Source organism: Juglans regia, chromosome 7 (genome assembly GCF_001411555.2).
Source record: "Juglans regia cultivar Chandler chromosome 7, Walnut 2.0, whole genome shotgun sequence".
NCBI lineage: Eukaryota > Viridiplantae > Streptophyta > Magnoliopsida > Fagales > Juglandaceae > Juglans > Juglans regia.
Window position 1 is genome coordinate 18,637,572 of NC_049907.1, and position 22,842 is coordinate 18,660,413.

The window sequence follows — 22,842 nt, forward strand, 5'->3', positions numbered from 1 at the left end:
CATCTGCATCAAAATCTGCGTTACCACAGAATGGTACCGCAGGTAAGTATAACCCAAATAATCCTCAGGAAAGAAATGCATTAAATGCAACCAACATGCATGCATATGATGAAATATGCATTTTTCCTCAAAACATCATTTTTCCCGAAAATGATAATTTTCCAACACACGCCAAAATCCCATTGGCCCAAATATCCGTAAAACATTTTTCCAGAAAATGATTTACACAAAATCCAATGCACACTATTTTTCCAAAAAATAGCCAATTAATCTGTTACTACCCTATGCACCATGGCCTCCCCTAGGGACCATCCGCACGTCTTGGCTTCGTAGCGATGCTCAGTTCCGCGCCCAGCTCGTTCAGGGCCGAGCACCCACTACACAACAAGCGATGCCCAGTTCCGCGCCCAGCTCGTACATGGCCAGGCATCCTCTAGTCTCCGCCAGCAGAAGGACCACGGAGTCGGCACGAATCTCTCGTCCGATCCCATTGTCGCCCGGCGACAATCCAGGGGACGTTACTCAGTTTATTCCGCTCCCGAGTAACCAGAGGAGCTCCACCGAGATAATGCCCCATCTCGGCTTGGGGTCGTGATACACACGCACCCAAAATATTCTCACATAAAATCATAACTTTCCAAATCACACATGAGCATGAATGCAATACACGAAAACCCAGTTTTCTTTACAAACATGATCATGCATGAAATAATGAGATGTACATGTACCAACACTAATCCACAACCATCAATAACCAAACCAATCAAATCCAACCAAACAACTCCAATCACCAATCCATCCAACTCCCGAACTCCTCGGACTCAGTCCGGCAAAACCAAACAGTAGATTAAATACAGTGAAATGCGCTAGTGCAAAAATACATTAAATTCACAAGAATTCTTTGGAGAAATACTTACAGCACTATATAGCAATTTCCGAAGGATCACGAAGTTGAAAAAGGCGACGTCTAAGCAACACCACAGTGTAAAATACACTATGGCCGTGGGTCACAAATACCAACTTTTCAACAGAGACAAACGAAGACCCAAAAATGATAGGGTAGGGCCTAGAAAGGTCGGTGAAGCCAATGGTGGTGGTGGTTTGCCGTGGGTGGCGGCGAAAGGGGTGTTTTTAGGCCAAAAATGTCGAAATCGGAGATGGGCTTGGTTGTGCTTCACCAGTGACGGATCGGAGCCGGGGTTGGGTCCATTGGATTGCCAAGAGGTCGGGGATGATGTGGTAGGAAGATGGTGGCCGGAGGTGGCGCGACGGCGGCGAGCGAAGGAAGTGAAGGCCGCGGCAGGGTGTTGAGCGTGGAGGCTAACGGCGGCGAGATAGGGGCTGAGATTTACAGGGAAGGGTCGTCGGCCGATGGGGAGGGGAACGAAAGGGGCGGTGTTGGTCAAGGGCGGCGCACGGCGGCGGGCTGGGGGAGTGGATGGACGCACGGGGAGAGAGAGGGAGGGAGCTTGCGCGGGGAAGAAAGAAACCGAAGGAGAAATAAGGGGAAAAAGAAAAGAAAGGGAAAGAAAAGGAGAGGAAAAGAAAATAGGGAGAAAAGAATTGAGGTCCAATCTTCATAACTTGGGTCACAAAAATGATCCAACGGGAACGATTTTAAAACTATAAGTTCAATAAAATAATTCAAACGCAATGGTAAAGTCAAATTAAAATAATTAAATCCCACAGTAATTAATTTAAATATTGAAAGCAATTTAAATACATAACAATAAATAAATATTAAGAAAGCACATAAAAATAATTTTCACCAAATTAAAATCATAGAAATAAACTCACTAAAAATCAACCAATTTTAAAATAAGAGAATAAATTTTGAATAAATAAAAATAATCCTTCAGTAAAAATACACTAAAATACGAGTTGTTACAGCCGATCTATAGGAGTATGCAGATAAGAGTTGAGTAGTGGAAAACTTATATTGGTACCAAGGTAAAATACTCAACTCCATTCATCACCGTTGTTGTGTGTTCAAGTGGGAGATGTAGATTTGAAGGGTTGTGATCATACACCAAGCGGTGTATCATTTAGATTTACACCCTCTCATGGTGATGGCTCCCATTGGGATGTTGGTTAAGGAAATGTCAAGAAACACAACTATTTGATTGAGTCTAATGGGTGTGCCTCTTACCAATGTGTTGAACTCAAGGTTTCAAGCCTCACATAATTACATATCTACATATGGATTTTAATGATAACAAATGAATTCAAACATAAAGGATTTCAAGACCAAGTTGTCAACACAATGAAGCCAAGCACATAATGAACCAAGCATGAGCAAGAAAGGAAACAAGTTCGCAAATGAAGCTCTTAGAGTAATTTCGTACATCTCTTGATAAATTTTGAAATTGGATTAAGGCTCAAAAATAGTATTTTCTCATAAAACATCAAATTGCATTTTTCACATGTACATGACATATTTGATTAAAAGTTTAAATTTTAAAATTTTGAAAAATGATTGATTGTCATCTTTCACATGTGCATAAAGTGAATGCTGTTGTCTTTAACAATTTTAAAAAAAGTAAAACTTTGATTTAAAAATTTTGAAAAATGAATGATATTGTCTTTGATAATTGCGAAAAGAGAAACTTTGGTTTGAATATTTTGAAAAGTGAATGATGTTGTCTTTGACAATTACGAAAAGTAAAACTTTGATTTGAAAATTTTGAAAAGTGAATGAAGTTGTCTTTGATATGTGAATCTTTTTAAATTTAAAAATGAAGTCTCATATGCCTATAAATAGCTCATTTGAGATCTTTAAATAACAACTACAACATGAGCATACGCACATCATTGCAAGTTTTACAACATTCATTCAAAGCTTTCACTCTCTCTTCTCTAAACATTGAGCCTTAACCCTTGTTCATTTTGAAAGATCTATAGTTTACGCTGTATTGTTTTTATTCTACTCATTGAGGAGTGTTTTCTGATAACCTACCATTATCAGTTCTTGTAATAGTAAAATAGTGTGTATAACCCTTGTGCGTTTAGAAGGTGTTCTACATAGGGAATATATATTGAATCACCACGTGTAAGGTGATTGCAAGTATAGAGAGTGTTCTACACAGATTCTTTATAGCGGTACTGCTCAAAGGTGTAATAGGTTTCTATCTCCACTTGAAGGAGGTTGAATAATGAATTTGGCTCAAGGGGTAGCTTGAGGCGAGGACGTAGGCAGTGGGGCTGAACCTCGTTAAAATAGTGAGTTTGATTTCTCTTACCATTACTCTTTATATTTATTACTGCTTCGTATTTTGTTCATATTTTATATTATGTATTTGATTTATAATTGTGAATTTTTAAATACAACCTAATTCACTCTCCCTCTTGTATTAGTCATCTGGGCAACACAATGGTTGTGCGCTTTGGCCAACAAGTGCCTTATAGTCTATAAATAGAGATCATTTATGCACAATTTAAGTGCTTGCAATTTCTCCATCAAACATCAACATGTGGGAGAAACACTCTAACTGGATTGTCACCATTTTGTGACAACATAAACATGTTGGTTCTTCAATTTCTAATAAAACAGACTTATTCTGGATTTCATTGTATCTTGAAAGTAATGTTGGAAAATATTTTGATGTGATGATGATGCTCAGGTTATGTTATGCATGATAATGTTGGAAAATATTTTGTTCTGCATACTATACTTTGCACATGCTCATGTTTGCATGCTAGCATATGTCCTCTGCTTACTGAGTTATTGATAACTCACCCCTTATCTCCCCAACATTTTCAGATATTTTGGATACTTCAGCGGAGGTTCAAGAATAGGATGCATGGGTAAGGTTTTGTGAGCATAGTCTATTATATATACAAAGAGGGTATTTGATATTGGAGTATTTTATGGAATAGTTTTGTTTTGTTCTGTTGACTTAGTACTTTGAGAAGTTGACTTTTTATTTTGATATTTCTTCGTAATCTTAGTTATTTATTTTGGAGTAGATGGTTTAAAACAATGAGGTATATGAGTAAATGAGGAATTGGAGTTTACATTTGTACAATGAGATATGATTTTAAGTGTTAAGAGGTAACTCTCCGACCCATCCGGGACCGGGGCGTTACAACCCTATTCATACTATACTAGTATAGTATGAACTTGTTAAATTTCTTAGCTTCTATATATGTTGATTACCACTTCGTTCCACTGGAAAACAATAATAAAAAGGAAAGATAACTTAAATATCACAGGTGCGAATATATTAGAGCGTCATAGCTTGGAAATAGGACTAGAGGCAAAAGTTTCTTTTCCACGACAATCTTTGTTATATCATCCGCCAAAGTTTCAACAGGTGGTAAATCTGTTGAAACTTTGGACTGAGGAAATTGAAGTACCTGAAATTCCAATATCATAGCCGAACCAACAGCAGTGACGGTGCAGGCAATGATCACATAAACAGTGACCCTTCCTTGGTACGGTTCAGCTCTCTCTTTGGCCACACCAGCCGGACCAAAAGATCAACCTGCCATCTCCAAAAACGTTATCTTCTTCTCAGATCTCACTAATATGAAGGAAAACACAGCCAACTCTTCACCCTCGAGTAATGACAATTAATGTCACTCTGCTTGAGTTGTTATAAGGTTTGTAGTGCAGTGGTGTGCACAGAAGCAACTCCCCAACTCGATCTTTTCGATAAAAAGAATTATTTTCAAGTGCATAACTGGTGTAGGGATTGAAACACAACCCCCTTTTTATTAATTTGGTTGACAAAGACAAACATTGCATCATAATTACCATATTCCTTCCTTTTTTTTACTGTGGATAAGTAGGTAGTCCAGTATTTTTTGGACTAATTGGATCAGCTCCCATGGAAAAGCAAGTATTGCTAAATTCATTATACCTATTATTACAAAAATAATGTAATATTACGTACATACATTTGCAGAGAAGATTTCCTTTTCTAGGGATGATATAGATAAGGACTAATATTTTTTAAGATAAACCTGTATGTCATCGCCACTTTAACAAGGCAATACTCAACTTCATAGTCATAGCCTTGACATTTAAAGCATTTTTTTTTAATATGCACTTTGTATATATATATATATTATGCTCTGTTCCTAATATAGCAACATGATCATCCTATACCCCATTATATATGTAATTAACTAAAAATTATTAAATATGTAATTAACTAAAAATTATTAAATATGTAATTAAAGTTAAAGTTACCAAATTATGTAGATCTTGGTATGTTGACTTGGTTCAATTTAAATGTTTTCATCTAACAAAATTAATTATTCATGCAGGTATCTTGGAATTCGTAATGGATAAGGAAGTGAATGAGGTTTGAAAATAATTAGAGCTATTTTCTTTAATTCATTGCAGACAATAATTATTTAGGTGGCAAAATTTGAACCATTTTTCATCCTTTTGCATTCAGAAACTATATATGATACAAGTAAAATACCAGTGGGTGTATGAATTTGTTGGGTCTATCTAAAAGGATTTTGGGATGCAAACTATTCTGTTTACTTACACCCATACACTTGTTATCCAAATTTGAACGATGGAGTATAACAAGTGCTTTCATCTCCCAGCTCTCTTTTCATCCACGACTAGCCTAAAACCATTTTCAAAGCAGACTCAAAACCCCGTGAGGTGCAATTTAGTTAAAAACATTTGAAATAGTAAATTTACATAGATACAAATCTGCCTAAGCCCTCAACACCACACCATACACGTCTATATACACCAAAATAATGCACTTGAGACACAAAGGTAGGAATTTTACCATACATAAGAGCTGGACAGCGAAGGAGGCGTGCGGGAGGTGCTCCTGCATCCATGGGTTGCTCGTGGTGGTGCTGTGTCTTGGTTGGAGGCGGAGATGGTGGCTCACGGCGGCGGGCAAGGCCACCGTAATAAGACAACTGTGGGGGGGTGTGCGTTGGAGACTCGCGAGAGAAACCGTGCGAGCAAGACAGATGCGGGAGCTAGGGTGGAGCGACAGTTAGTGACTGGCGGAAACGTAGGGCGGCTGAGGGAGGCGATGGCCATGGCTGGAGACGGTGGCACGGATCTGTTGCGATCCAAGAGGGAGAGGGAGAGAGAGAGAGTCGCCGACAGGGCAAGGGGCTAAGGAGGAAGACCCACGGTGGCTTGACGGCAAGGGGAGTCGTTCCCGATGGCGCAGCAGGGAGGAGAGGCTCCACAGTCGCAGGGAGAGAGAGAGAGAGAGAGAGTCGCGGGAGTGTTTGGGTGGGGGGGAAGAACGGAGCGGGGGATTTAATTTTATTAGCATTTGCGGCGGCTTCTTATCGCCGCAAATACTTTTTACACCGCCACAAATACTACGAACGCAGAATTAAAAAGGTTGGTCTATTTGTGGCGACAAATAGTCACCGAAAAAAATAATAATCTCGTCGCAAAAACTCGTTACCCACGAGAGCAATTTAAATCTGGTTAAGACTATTTGCGGCGAGAAAATATCGACGCAAAAAATTGATAACCTTGTGACAAGAACTAATAACCCACGAAAGGGAGATAATTTTGGTAAGTTTATTTGCTACGATTTTTAGTCGCAGTAAAAAGTGTTTATTTCGTGGAAAAAGACTATTTTCTCACAAAGTTTTACTTGCCAACGTTATCTCATGGCAAAAGGCTTTACTTTTTTTCCGCGAACAGTTTTCGTGCCATCAGCCTACTATTTGCCATGATCATGTATCTTGGAAAAAGAATTCGTGGAAAAAACCCATATATGTTGTAGTGACTTATATCGCAGAGTTTTCAAATGGTTCAGCTTTGGCACTTGAAAAGATGAATACTAAACCGTTTGAAAAAGTGATGTTTCTTGTAGTTATGGTGCATATCGAAAGGTAGAGAGAATAACGACATTCTGTGTTTTTTTTTCTTTATACACGGGAGAGGGAGATTCGATCCTTGGTTCTCTTTGTGAGAAACCAAAGTGTTGGTCCAAACGACCTTGGCCATTCAAAGTTGTATAAAAGGGGTTCGTGAAACATTAAAAAAGAAAAAGAAAACTTGAATATCGAATTTCCTTTATCTCTTTTGTGTTTGTATTTTCCTTACATTTTTAATAAATCATTAAGAGGACCATCTGAATAGTAAAGTTTAGAGGCCCAGTAGCATTATTCTATAAATAATTAAATCTATGATCACTTCTCATTGACTTAACCTTTTGGATAAATGATAATTTCATATTTATATTTTTTAAATTGCATCCTTTATTAGGAACTACAGTTAATATAAAACAGTACCACGCAACCAATTTATTATCAATAATAATTAAATCCTAACCATTACGTTTAAATTGAAAATGTAATTAATTTTAAATAAAATGATGGTGATCGACACGCCAACACTTCAACAAATCATAACCTATCAACACGTGACCAAAATAGCTAAGTACATGAATTTTCTGTTAGGAATTTCCTGCAAGCAGCCACAACATATTGGCAAGGATATTTCTATATATGCAAAATAGTTTATATGTTAAAATAAGGTCTCCATTAGATCTTGCACAGTAACGATAAAGTACATATCAAACTAAAGTGATTTTTTTTTTTATTATTTGGCATGCACTATTCATTCTTTATATATATATATATATAATATAACTAATATTTCTTTTCTTTTCCCTCACCTAATTCCTTCATAAAGTAACTACATTTACATTTTTATTTAAAGAATATTAAGGTTCGTTTGGATGTTGAGCAGAGTTGAGATGAGTTGAGTTCTTTATAAATAATAATGAGTTGAGACGGTAGAATTTGTTTAGTAAGGCTTACCTAATATGAGTTTAGATGTGTTTGGATATTAAGATCAGTTTAGATGTATTTATGATAAATTGAAAAAGATTATTGATCCCGCGTGTAAAGTGATGTTGAGTTGAAAAAAATTATAGGTTCAACGTGTAAAAAAGTTTTAAGTTAAGATAAGTTTAATAATTTGAAAATTGAATGTCAGTTTAAAATTAGATTAAACTGAAATCAAGGTTATAATATCATCAAAATTATATAATCTTGTACTCCTTCAAGAGTTTGTTACCACAGTATTGAGCCAGTCATTGGGCCACCCTCTCTCTCTTTATGGAGATCACATACCATCCTCAAACCCAGTAGATTATATATTTTCCTTATCTTCTTTTGTAAAGTGCTCTACCTTCCGTCTAATACTAGAAAGATGGAAGAAGAAATATATTTTAATATTAAAAGATAATTTTTATGCTTTTTGAAAAAAAGACTTTTTAAGCTAGCCACCAGATCAGCGTGGCAACTCAGGCCGCCGGCTACCAGTACTTCTATATTATAAAAGTCATGCATGCGTTATCCATGTAAGAGAAAATTCTACAAGCTAACTTGCTAGTTATTTCAAGGAAAGTTTATAATTATACATTCAATTACAGGTTGTTTCGACATTTAGGATTGACCCAAAGTTCTACTTCCATGACTATCCCCCCATCTGTTCAGGCTTGTGCTAAGAATCAAGCATGTGTAGTATATATAGTAGATGTGTCCTCCACAATATTATTTAATAAAAGGTCATTCATAATTCAAACGAAAGACTTGGTTATAAGGACTCACATAACTCATTTAATTTCTATTTTTTTCGAAGGAAATCTCTTCTCACATTTCATTAAATCACAGATGAGATACATGGAGGAGACTCCTTCATTGTTACAATGAAATTAGTACTGGAAAGAGTATTTTTTGCTAACAAGTATGCTATGATATTACCATTTCTCCTAACATGAGAAATTTCACACTTAGCATAACGTCTTAATAAAAGTACTCTAGCCTCACTCACAAATATGCTTGCACTACTGGACAAAATTATATTACATTAACTAAGACAACAATAAGATTAATCAAGACACTAAATGAAAACCTAATTATTAATAATGGAAAATACGGTCTGAAAAATTGCAAGTCCAAGCACTAAGATAGCCGCCAAGACTGAAAGCACAGACCAAGGACTATTGAAATAATTGTGCCTTAATGTTGCCATCCATACATTCCATCTTTTGGCGCAGTGCTTATTCATATCAATGGAAGTTTGAGCAAAAGTACTGCGGGCCGGATAGTCTGAAACAACATGGTGACAAAGCTTGTTGAACATGCTGGAAGCAACTTCATCATCACCCAACCAATTTTCGATAATTTCATTTTGACGAAGTAATTCAACATCCTTTGGAGAGCTAATGAGATCATCCATGAAGCATGCATAGTCGGTAACGCAATCAATATTAGTTTCTGGACTAATATCAGTGTGTGGCCGACTATATCGCTCATATGCAATTAGATTCCGTAAGAAAGACTCAGTTTCATCTTCTATTCTCAAAGGCGGTATTTCCAATACCCCATTGCTAAACTTTATGCAGGCAAATGTGGTACGATGCTTTGCCTTCTGGAATTTGATTCCAGCCTCTTTAAGCGCCGTTGCATTATATATTGACTTCATCATATCTTTTGTAGCCACAAATTTCTTTGCCTTCTTGAATTCGACTCCAACCTTTCTAAGTTCTCTTCCGTCAGGAATTGTGTTCCAGTTTTCAATCAGTTTTTTCTTCACATCTTTATTCCTATTTGGATGAGATAGCTCCCTTATAAAGTTCTCTGCCTTCTCGATCTCAACTCCAACCTCTTGAAATGCAATGGCATCAGATATTGACTTCCAGCGTTTATTCTCCAGTAATTTATCCTTAAATTTCTTTGCCATCTCAAATTCTACTCCAGCCTCACGAAGCTCCTTTCCATATGGTATTGAGCCATCATCCTCATTCCAGCCATCATTCTTATTCACTTTCTTATAGCCGCCCTTCATCTTTTCGAGTTTTTCATCTAAAAGACTTACAACACTTCGTATCAGGCCAAATAAATATTGCTTAAATCTGTCTCCTATATTGAGCTTAACTGCAACCTCGTGACGTTCTATGGCACGATCTACTTCCATATCAAGTACTGAAAGCTTGATAAATGTATATATCAGATCAAGTAGATGTTTAAATTCTACCTTCTTCATGACTTTGTCTACAACCTTTAGATGCTCATTTACCAGCTTTGCCAGTGTAGGAGTGATAGTTGTATGCGTCTGACCAAGTAGATGCTTAATAGTTGTGGTTGAAGAAGAACTTAATCCATTGACATTCAGTTGAAATGGTAATGAGCCAGAGAAAAAAGAAATGGCAAGATCACCAAGTCGTCTTCGGACATTCTGATCTATGGAGGCTGAGCTTTCACCACAGGGCGTAATTTCACAGATCTGCTCAATATCAACAGTGTTTTCTCCAGAATGTCTGGATGGGTTCTCACTTGTAACACCCCGACCCCGAGGGTCCGGAGAGTTAACTCATAAAACCTGATAATCAACTCTAACAAGGCTAGAGTACTTCCAAATTCAAGAATTTATCCATTTTCCCAAACCTCAAATCTGACGTATATACTTCAATTAAATAAATCAAATAAACTCATCTATCCAATATTCAATCTAACAACCCAAATAAAATCAACTCTTCTTCATGTCTCAAATAACAACTAGAAATAATATAACATTAACATAAGTATCCATAAACCGTCTAAATCCATTGAAGCAAACTTAAGAAAAATAATTAACCTCCAACACCAACACTAATATCATGAGATACCCAACAACAAAACAATGCTAATCTTCTCCATAGACTCTAATACTGATCTTCAGCTGAGCCATCGATGTCATCTGAAATATTATGAAGATTAACGGGGTGAGTTATCAACAACTCAGTAAGCAGAGAGCATATACTAGCATGTAAATATGAGCATTTATAACATTTGATAAGCCGAACAGAACATTTACTTTCAGAATGAAGAAACAAAACTTGTACAAAAACATTAGAGCGAAATTTTCAGAAAAATGAACTTATTCCAAAAAGAACTTCCGTTGACATTTCTAAACTGAAACATTATAATCTTCTCTTCATTTAATATCACATCGGGACAATACCATGTTTAACCCCCGTGGTAGGGTTATAAACCACCATTATACCCGTGGCTGGGCCATATTCCATGTTTCACCCCCGTGGTAGGGTTATAAACCACCATTATACCCGTGGCTGGGCCATTTTCCATGTTTCACCCCGTGGTAGGGTTATAAACCACCATTATACCCGTGGCTGGGCCGTATACCATGTTTCACCCCCGTGGTAGGGTTATAAACCACCATTATACCCGTGGCTGGGCCTTAACAGAAACAGAACGGATTTCATCGAAAATCCGATTACAATCATATACAGAATCAGAACTTCATGCCAAGATTTTCAGATGACACATCATATCAAAACAAAACACTGAAAAGCTTCAGATAATTTCACATGTTGGAGATAAACATAAACAAAATATCCTCATTTGTTCATAACAAAACTTCCAGATTTTCATATTCGCTCTTTTACATAGTTCAGAAATAAAGTACACAAAACTAGCTCATGTCTACACCAGTCATGACAGAAAAATACTTTCTCTTATATTGAATTTATGCATATGCAGAATAAACATCTGAGGTTGTTTTCAGCTCATTTCTTTTCAAAAACAAACACGTTTATTTTCAAAGTCAACCTCATTTTATTTCTTTTATGCAAAACTAGTATATGAACCCCGCTTACCTGGACTTCTTAGCTTTTCAGAAATTTCTTCAAAAAATGTTGAGTCGACTAATAATCGTCACCTATAAAAAAATAATCACACAATTTCCGTAAGTTTTCAACCAATTACGGATTTCCATATTTAAGCCTAAGCTTCTAAAATAATCTATCTTAATTTCTCAAAACTTAAAAATCCTCATAATCCCAAAGTATATCATTACTTCATAAAATCACCAATATCCACCACAACCCACGTCATACACAAAACACCAATATTTAAACCCGAACAGCCAACAAATCTCATAGTCTAAACCAATCATACTAACAACTCCATCACCCAATCCAATCAACCCCGTTACTCCTCGGACTCAGTCCGGCAAAACCAACCAGCAATTAAAATACAGTGTAATGTGCTAGTGCAAAAATACATTAAATTCACGAGAATTCTTTGAAAAAAATACTTACATTGCTATATAATGATTTCCGAAGGATCACGAAACTGAAAAAGGCAACGTCTGAGCAACACCACAGTGTAAAATACACTGTGGCCGTGGGTCACAAATACCCACTTTTCAACGGAGACAAACGAAGACCCCAAAATGATAGGGTAGGGCCTAGAGAGGTCGGTGAAGCCAATGGTGGTGGTGGTTTGCCGTGGATGACGGCGCAAATGGTGGTTTAAGGCCAAAAATGCCAAATCGGAAATGGACTTGGTGGGGCTTCACCGGTGACGGATCGGAGCCGGGGTTGGGTCCAAAGGGTTGCCAAGAGGTCGGGGATGAAGTGGTAGGAAGATGGTGGCCAATGGTGGCGCGACGGCGGCGCGCGAAGGAGGTGAAGGCCGCGGCTTCAAGCCGTGCGTGGAGGCTAACGGTGGCTCGGATGGAAGTGAGGTTGGTAGGGTGAGGTCGCCGGTGGCAGGGTAACCAAAAGGAGGGGGCGGTGTCGACCACGGCGGCTCGACGGCGGTGGGCTGGGTGGAGGCCGAAGTCGCACGGGGAGAGAGAGAGGGTCGGGCTCGCGCGGGAGAGAAAGAAACCGAAGGAAAAAGGAGAAAAGAAAAAAAAAAGGAAAAGAAAAGGAGAGGAAAGAAAAAGAGGGGAAAAGAAATGAGGTCCAATCCTCATAATTTGGGTCACGAAAATGATCCAACGGAAACGATTTTAAAACCATAAGTTAAATAAAATAATTTAAACGTAATGGTAAAGTCAAATTGAAATAATTAAATCACCCAGTGATTAATTTAAATATTAAAAGCAATTTAAATGCATAACAATAAATAAATATCAAGAAAGCACACAATAAAATAATTTTCACCAATTTAACAAATTAAAATCATAGAAATAAACTCACTAAAAAAATCCAACCAATTTTAAAATAGAAGGATAAATTTTTGAATAAATAATAAAAATCCTTCAGTAAAAAAATTACACTAAAATACGGGGTGTTACATCACTCATCTCAAACAATGTAGTAAGAACAAAGTATGGAAGTTGATTTTCAAATAACAATAGATCACGGGCTATTTCAGGAAGCATCCAGCTCATTTGGAAGATTGGATCATGCTCATCAATTAGATTCCGCATTTCATACTTTCGGAAAAGCTCAATGATGAAACACCCATCAAGTAGCATCATTTCTACAAACTCATTTGTTTCCAGGGGAATGCGTTCGGCATAGCAATTCTGGGCTCTTACTTCCAAATTTCTTAAGGCATTGATGTATTCTTCCAGACTGATTTCATTTCTCCTTTCAAGCATTTGCTCCAGATACCGAAGTTTATGCTCTTCCATATGCCCCTGGCCATTGTCGTTGTAAGAACCGATGGCAAGTAGCGCGGGTGTGTAAGCATTCTCATTTACCTTAAGTAATTGCTTATGCACTTTAAATATGCAAGGATGGTCTTTATGAGCATTACTCAAGCCACGTAGCTTTATGTCAATAGCCGCCTCAATATGATTGGTGGGAGCATCTCCATCCATTATTCTGTAGAGAATTAGTTCAAGTCTCTGTTCCTAATACAAAGCATACAAATTCTCACTAATATTAACAAACTTTTGATAAAAATGTATATAGAAGCCTTTTTTTATTTATTAAACAAATGTAGAGTGCATGTCTCGTATATATTCTAGAGAAATAGTACATCTGTTCCAATTATTTGCATACAAATTTCATTAAGTTTTATGCAAGTTTCCATAAAAGAAATGACATTTATCTAAGACAAAATTTTCTACTAATATAATATAATCTGGGTGCTTATGCTAGAAATCATCCATCAGTTTATCTAGTTCGTTGTTTCTTCCTTTCCATTTATTTTACTTGTAAAATAAAATTGAAGAGTGATATTTTTAGTACTTTGGCTTAGGTTCAATTCTTCATCGTGAGAATTATTTTTTATCTTTCTATTCCTTCGCCAGTGGAAAAGCACCTAGATTGGGTGCAAAAGAAGGCGATGAATTGAGTGGGAATTTTACTCTCGTAAAAGCAGAGTGAAAAATCTATTCTTGCTAATGGGATGAGGCCCGTAATTTAGATTATGTATCAATTCATTGCGAAGCTCTTAAATCTTGATTATATATATATATATATATATATATATATATATGTGTGTGTGTGTGTGTGTGTTGTGTAAACTTAGTCTTAAAAGTAGATTGAACCCAACTGGTTTTGTAAATGGATTTAGCATCAATATTTAGAATAATCCATTTATTAAAATTAACATTATCAGTTTCTTCAATTGAAAAGTTCTCCTCATTAATGATATCATGGGGCATACTAGATCTAGAACTCTGAATTAAATCTAAACATTGTATTTATCATGAAATCAACCAAAACATATATATATAGATATGTATATATATATATAAATGAGTAATGTTATACACCACACTCTTATCTTATTTTGATCATACTAAGTAGTATGTGTCATATTCATAACCATTAGATAAAAAAAAAATGTAATAAATGATCATTTAATGGTAATGAATGTGCCACATTTTACTTAATAAGATGAAAATGGGATGATAATATGGTGTATAGAATTTTCCTATATAAATATATATATATATACACACACTCACACACTCAGAAGTCGGAACAGTACTGTGAATTGATAAAAATAAAATAATAATAATTAACTAAGAATCTAGTAATAACTATTCGTAAAATCCATATACCGATTCATCTTAATCATAACTTTTTAGAATACTTCTATATACCGTCGAGTTGTCAAATAGTTCAGCTTTAGCAGTACCTCAGAAGATGAATAGAACCAATTAAAGTGAATATTGAAGAGTAGAGATGCTAAGCAATGCAAACTATTTTTTTTCTTTCTTTAGGCTTTGCAGAACAGAAAAAAATGGCCAAATGTTTTAGTACGTTAGAGGAAAAAAATCACAAAAGAAAGCAGAAAAGAAGAAAGGTTAATTAGATGGCGTGGCTGTCTGAGTGTTTTTTTAATAAGCAAAAGGAAATGGACTTACTTGCTTGATAATTTGCCTGCTGCAGATTGCTTCTCCTGCTCTCTGGAAAAAAAGGCTTGAGATGAGAGTTTCCAATATTATGCAGATAATTATATATACCGAAGGAAACATTGACTTGGGAGGGTGGACTAGATTAGCTACTGAATCTTACAAATTAAATCATGCCATGTGGATGGTATGTGGTATAAAGGCCTTCAAATAACATTATTATTCATATGAGAATATATAGAAAACTATATGTGCACTATGGCAGTACTGTTCTTCCTTTCTCTTTTTTCTTGGACATTTCTTTCTTTCTTTTTTCTTTTTTGTTGTAGTGTATTCAACTAGTAAGTAATTAGAATAACTTTAGACTTTTTTGGTATATTAATTGTTCAAAAAAAATAAAAGATCATACTATATATTACATGAATTAAACATCATCGATCCACACTACAATTATAGAAAAAGACTTATTAGTCTACTTACTGACCCACTGAACATATCATTGATCATGTGAAAATCTATTATATCAGCTAACATCAAAATTTATTAGCAATGTTTTGAGTGTTTTTAATAACTATAAATGATCCAACAAATGGTACGGTGTGATTAATTGGATTCCATCGAGTCACTTGTGTAGATCACTAGTAGATATATTTTATTTGTCACCTTAATCATCGTCATGAGTTAAGTAACTACTATACAATATTTAATATTGATTGACCCCGAGTGACTTGTGTAGACAAGTGGTTATATTTTTTAAACCTTAAACATTTGATTTAATTTATCACAAATATATATAATACGGTCTGAATTAAACGCAATCAATCGTGACTAGTGTTGACAAGTAGGTACCGTATATTTTGTCATCTTAATCATGATCTAAGCTAATTAACGTACTCTATATATATATATATATATATATATATATAGTCTATCTTAAGCCCAATTGGATTCAAGTACGGCAAGACTTGGTCATAAGTTGAATTAATTAACTATATATGGAATAATATGATCATAAATCCAATTGGTCTCCACCATGTGACCACTTGTGCAGGTAAGGTCTATATACTGTAGAAGATGACATGAGATCTGTCATCTTAATCATTTGAGTTAATTAACTCAACAGTAATATGGTCTGAAACCCAGTTGGATTCTGCCAATCCAGTGACTCGTGTAGACAAGTGGGTATATTTTGTCCACTAGTTAATATATCATTTAGGTCTCGTTTGAATGTTGAGTTAAGTTAAAATGAGTTAAGCTCTTTATAAATAATAATGAATTGAGATAGTTGAGTGAGTTTTATGAAACTCACCTAAAATGAGTTTAAATGTGTTTGAATGTTAATTAATTAGAAGAATTTAGTTTCTGGGAAGTTGAAAAAGATTGTGGGTCTAGCGTGTAAAGAGGTGTTGAGTTGAAAAAAGTTGTGGATTCTACGTGTAAAGAGGTTTTGAGTTGAGATGATACTGTTTATTTGTAACCAGTTATTTTCAGCATAAATGATTATCTCCTGCTAAAATGAGTCTATTTTTTCACAAATAATTGTTATCGTCACAAATAATCGGTCACAAATGTTTGTTTTTCTTTTAGTCATGAGTTTAGTGATATGAGAGTTGAGTATTAGTGTTTGGAAATTAGAAAAGTTTAAAATTATGCTAAACTGAGTTGATTTTAATTCAATCCATATTCAAATCGGTGCATTAAACATCCTTTTCAAAACCTAATTCTAAAATACATTGGAATCAAATTAATTAGCTGGGCATGTTTGTATGTATACGCGTGCGTGGTCCATGCATAAAACTGGGACGACGTCTGATGATAAGATATAATAATGGCTTAGCTTTATGTTTATTAAATTATATTCACTGCATTATTTTAACAGGATTGTAAGTAAGAATATTCGCTTTTTACCTATTAACTCCCTTTTTCTTGAAATATTTTTTGGCGAGTAGCACTTTAATTTTTTTTTTTCCTTTTAACAGTACTAAAAAAAAAAAATCTCACTGAAAAAATTTAACTTTAAAAAGTTCAAAATTAAACAATTAGCTAGAGAGGGGAGGAAGATCAAGAAGCGGAATGCAATACGAGAGATGGGGAATAATGGAAAGATAAAACAAAATGTTATTGGAGACTCCACTATCGATTTTCAAGATTTTTCAGTTGAAACAATGCCTGGAAAAGAAATATTTGATGCTTGTCTAGAAAGTGCACTATGAGGGAGGTCTTTCCTAGTATCTTGCCAAACCACATAGGCCCAGCCAGCGAGGCACTGATAGTTCCAAGGCTAGCCCAGAAGAAGGAAAACGGTACAAAAGGATAGAATGGGCCAGGCCGAGATGGGTAGGGTTAGCACAGGAAGCCCAAAGAGGAGTAGTGAAGTCAGATGTGCAAAACGTGAATCATGAAAGCCTGACACCACTACAGGTTGACAATCCACATACACAGTGTCAGGGACAACCCTAGTTCCTAGATACCGATAGCTAGACAGACTTGGAAGATGGGCGTGCCAGGCCAAGACCACGTTGCATTTAATAAAGGACGAGGATGGACACGCCACGAAATGAACCCTAGATTGTTAGCAATTGTCACTATAGGGCATGGACGACCTATCGCGTGGTAGAATGTGGGGAGAAAGCACGACCTGAGTACGGAGCAACATTGTCACGATCAACTTGCCATGGGACCACTCTGATCAGGTATATATCCCCCCCTTGCTGGGGCAGAAACTCTTTAAATACTTTCATTTGAACTCCTTTAAATCATAGACTAAGAACCTAAAGCTGACTTAGGTATTGGAGGTATTTCTCATCACCCCGAGCCCGAGCCCTCATTTCTCCATATTTACAAGAACAGATCGACCGTCATAGAGTTGTTTGGATTGCGAAACACGACATCAACATGCATATTAAGAAAAAGCTTAAAATTCTGTGAGTTAAAGGTTCTATAATTTGGGATTGAGTAATGCTACTCATCATGCAAATTTTTGTCATCCTTCCATCATCCTATGATGTGGCGTTAGGTGATTGGAAATTATTTATTACATTTCACTTGTAACCCTATCATTTAATGCCACATCATGGGATGATGGGAGGATGATAGAAGTTGGGATGATGAATAGATTTTTTCTTTAGGATTACGTAGCCAAATCCAAATGACGTCTTTAGGCTACAAACTATTGAGAAACAAGAACATACCCCACTAGAAAATTAAGAATTTGCTTAACGCGACTCTATACATGAAGGGACAAGCAAGGAATGGCTTTTTTCTGATAGTTACCATCATGTTCAATTATTTTAAAATATTGATCGCTCATTAATATTATTTTAAAATACAAATTCGCATACGACTTGATCAGTCTTTCTTTAATAGTTACCATTAAGTTTTGATGTGGCCCTTATGATATAAAATATATATTTAATAAAATATTATATTTATTGGTAATATATAAAGATACTTATAAAAGACTGTATCTCTTGATGATACTATTATAATTAGAGATTGAATCGTCCCTAACCTAACGTGTGTTGGCTTGTTGTTGTAGATCAGATGGATAATTTAAGAACTTTCTTTTAAAATCGAAGTGACTTTTACATGATTCATGTTCAGATAATTTGTTACCACTGTTACCAAAAAAATAAATTAAATTAAAAAATTATCTCCAATGAAAAGCCCCAATAAATTGGTGCAGCTCAGTCCATGATGCAAATCTGCGTGAATACAAGCCCAGATTGTACGAGCAGTAGAATTTGGTGGCCTGAAACATAAAGAGGAAAAACATATAGACATATGGGTCAAAGGCCGCTCCCATGACCCAAGTAAGTTTGACTGGCCCAGCTAAATCGTCATATGTAGTTGTTTGACAGGACTTTGAAAAATTTGAGATTTAATATTAAAAATATAATTTTTTTTATTTAGATCCTAGATTTAATAAATTTTTATAAAGAAAATATGCGATACTTATACATTCTAAGACTGGAAATATTATTTCTCAAAGCATAATTAACTTTGCATGTCGCTGTCTTCATTAAAGAGTAGTTTCTTTGAAGCATAATTTGCTTTAAAATTGACACAATAAAAAATACTCCTTGATTCTTCATTTCATTCTTCAAATTCAAGAAGCCCCAAATTGTATGACACATGGAGGGGAAAATGCAGTATTGGAGAGAGAAAAAAGAAAGAGTTTTCTTTTAGGTTGTGTTTGGATGTTGAATTAAGTTTTTTTTTTTTATGAATAGTAGTGCATTGAGATGGTTGAGTGAATTTTGTGGGATCCACTTGAGATGAATTTAGGTGTGTTTGGATGTTAAGGTAAGTTTTGTGAGATCCACTATTCACCTAACATTCATTCTCACTGCCAGTGCAAAAGACAAATTTTTTTTGTACAAATTGCACTTGCAACCATGGCACCAATTATGCAAAAGTAATAAACAATATGAGGGCCCTACGAGAAAGATGGAAAACCGTGTGTTTGGCAATTAATGTTTGTCAGTTATGGGCCCACCATGAATTCAATTTTGAACCATGAATTCAATTTTGAACTAGACTCCAACTGTATAAACCGTGTGTTGGATGTTGAGGGCAGTTTAACATCCAAACGAGCCCTTAATAACTTAGTTAAGAGTTAAGACATCACATTCTTACCTTTGAAGTCTCTTACCTTTGAATTCATGGCACGCTATTTTAAGCAAAATATCGCTGTTACCCCCCGCTTTGAACTCCGACTCTTATGCAACAACATACTCTCCCTCTCTCTCAATCTCAAGCCACACAACACAAACAAAACCCAAAATCCATACTCCATTTTTCTCTTTTGATTCCAAACGTTCGAATTCATCATGTCCAATTCCAGCAATAACTTTGGAGCTTAATTGCATGCACGTAGTAAAGATTTAATTTGGCAAACAAGTAGGTACGTACCTTTCTCACTATTTGTCAAAAAGAATTCTTGTATTTTTTTCTGTATATTACTTCTCTATCGTATACAAACTATATATGCAATACAAACTAGTATCACTACCCAGATTTTATGGCTTCAGTTTCGGGTAGCTTAGAAAGGAAATAATTCTATTTTAATTCTATCCTAAAATACTTCACAGATTGATTCTAATTTACAGCTCACGCCAACACTCCCCCTCAAGTTGGTACATTCAGGTCTTGAATGCACAACTTGACAAGTGAGTTGTAAAAATCCTTGCTTGATACTGCCTTTATGAGTATATCTACTAATTGATCCTCAGACTTAACAAATGGAAATTTGATTATCTTGGCTTCAAGGTTTTGCTTGATAAAATGCCGATCCACTTCCACATGCTTTGTGCGGTCATGTTGAACTGGATTATGCGAGATATCAATAGCTGCCTTGTTGTCACAAATCAAATTCATCTCGGTTGTAGGAGGGAAGCCTATCTCTGTTAGCAATCTTCTCAGCCATAGGAGTTCGCATAACCCCTTAGCCATACCACGGAACCTAGCTTCTGCGCTTGATAGTGCCACAACCTTCTGTTTCTTGCTTCTCCATGTGACCAGGTTGCCTCCCACAAACATGAAATAACCTGACGTTGACTTTCTATTCGAGAGATTTCCTGCCCAATCAGCGTCGGTGTAGCCATCGACTCTCAAGTGATCATTCTTTGAGAACATCAGTCCTTTCCCAGGAGATGATTTCAGATATCTCAGTATTCTAGTCACGGCAGCCATGTGATCCTCACTCGGGCAATGCATAAACTGACTTACAACACTTACCGCATAGGCAATGTTAGGATGAGTGTGAGAGAGGTAAATTAACTTACCAACCAATCATTGATATCTCCCTTTATCTGTGAGTACTTGGTCAGTATAAATACCAAGTCTGGGATTTTGAACTATTGGGGTGTCGGCAGGCTTACACTCCAATAGTCTAACTTCTGATAGCTAATCGAGTATATATTTCCATTGAGAGAGAAAAATGCATTATTTCGATCTTGCCACTTCTATTCCCAGAAAGTATTTTAGTCCCCCCAAGTTCTTCATTTCAAATTTAGTTGCAAGCTGTTTTTGAAGTAGAGTTATCTCCTCTGTGTCATTTCCTATGATTATCATATCATCAACGTAAACAATTAGAGCCGTTACTTTGCCTTTCTGGTGCTTTAGAAATAGGGTGTGATCTGAGTTTCTTTGTTGAAAACCATAATTTTTCATTGCCAAGTTGAATCTCCCAAACCAAGCTCTAGGAGATTGTTTCAAGCCATATAGTGCACGTTGCAACTTACAAACTACATCTGTGGAGGCTGTGTAGCCTGGTGGGATGTCCATGTAGACCTCCTCTTCAAGATCACCGTGGAGGAATGCATTCTTTAGGTCAAACTGATGTAGGGGCCAGTCTAGGTTGGCAGCAAGTGACAACATAACTCTAACGGTATTATGTCTCCCCATAATCTACACCATATGTATGTGTGTATCCCTTTGCCACCAATCTCGCTTTATACCATTCAATGGATCCATCTGTTTTGTGCTTGATAGAGAACACCCATTTGCAACCCACGGTTATTTTTCCTCTAGTCAGTGGAACCAGACTCCACGTGTTGTTCTTCAATAAAGCCTTCATTTCTTCTTCTATTGCTTTAGTCCATTGCGGATCAGTTAGAGCTTCCTGAACATCCCTAGGAATTTTTTCAATAGAGATTTCATGCACAAACTTCTTGAGTGGTTTGGATAGATGCTTTGTGGACACAAAATTGGCAATTGGATACTTTGAGCTCCGTGCTTCAATATCGGGAGAATATCTGTTTGGTAGCTTGCCATGGTTATGCCTGAAAGGTAAGATATAACCAGCAGGAACATTGTTGTCATTTGTATTTAGAGGAGAAGAAGTGTTTACCTCAGGAGTTTTCTCAGGAGATGGGACATGTACGTGTAAAGGGGGAGGACGTCTCTGTTTCTATCTCGGGTCCATTGTCCGCTCCTGTGTGTGTCGTGTCTTCCTCATAAGCCATTTCCTCATTAACATCATTGGAATTAACTTCAATGGAATTTGGCCACTCCAATATCAACCAATTGTTTGCTTCATTTCGTGTCTCCCCCTGAAGCATAGAATTGGGTGAATAAATCATGTTTGACTCCACAAAGGTAACGTCCATAGTAACATGGGTCCGTTTGGTGTTAGGGTCATAGTGATAGCCCTTTTGGTGAAGTCCATAACCCAAAAAAACACACTTAAGAGCACACGGGTTGAACTTGGTCCGCTGGTTTTTGTGGAGGTGAATGTATTCCACACAACCAAACACGCGAGGAGGAAGCTTCAAAACAGAAGGTAAGGAGGTATAGGTGGAAAGAGTCTAAAGTGGAGTCTGGAACTTCAATACTTTAGAAGGCATACGGTTGAGAAGATGGACTGCAGTGGCTACAACATCTATCAAATGAGAATTAGGTACATGAGCACCTAATAATAAGGCACGAGCAGTCTCAAGAACGTGTCTGTTTTTCCTTTCAGCAACCCCGTTTTGTTGGGGTGTTTGGGGACACAAGGTTTCATGAAGAATTCCATGCAAGTGAAAATATTCCCGAAAACGATGATTAACGTATTCACCACCATTATCGGATTGCAACACTTTAATTTTGGCAGAATATTGTGTCTGGACCATCATGGTAAAAGACTGGAATGCTCTAAAAACTTTAGCTTTATGTTTTAGTAAATAAAGCCATGTCATGCGAGTGCAATCATCCATAAAGAGGACAAACCAACGAATTCCAGACAAGGTAGCCACAGGAGATGGGCCCCAAACATCCGAATGGATCAAGGA

At 36.4% G+C, this 22,842-nt stretch overlaps 1 protein-coding gene across 1 annotated transcript; it reads right to left on the reverse strand.

Moving 5' to 3' along the window:
* Positions 1-8,872: 8,872 nt before the first annotated feature.
* Positions 8,873-13,579, reverse strand: LOC108986058 (UPF0481 protein At3g47200-like). The gene is made up of 2 exons (XM_018958573.1): positions 13,049-13,579; positions 8,873-10,246 (listed from the first exon to the last, which is right to left on the reverse strand). Exons 1-2 carry the CDS (start codon positions 13,577-13,579, stop codon positions 8,873-8,875), a joined length of 1,905 nt encoding a protein of 634 aa, XP_018814118.1.
* Between the last annotated feature and the right edge of the window lie 9,263 nt (positions 13,580-22,842).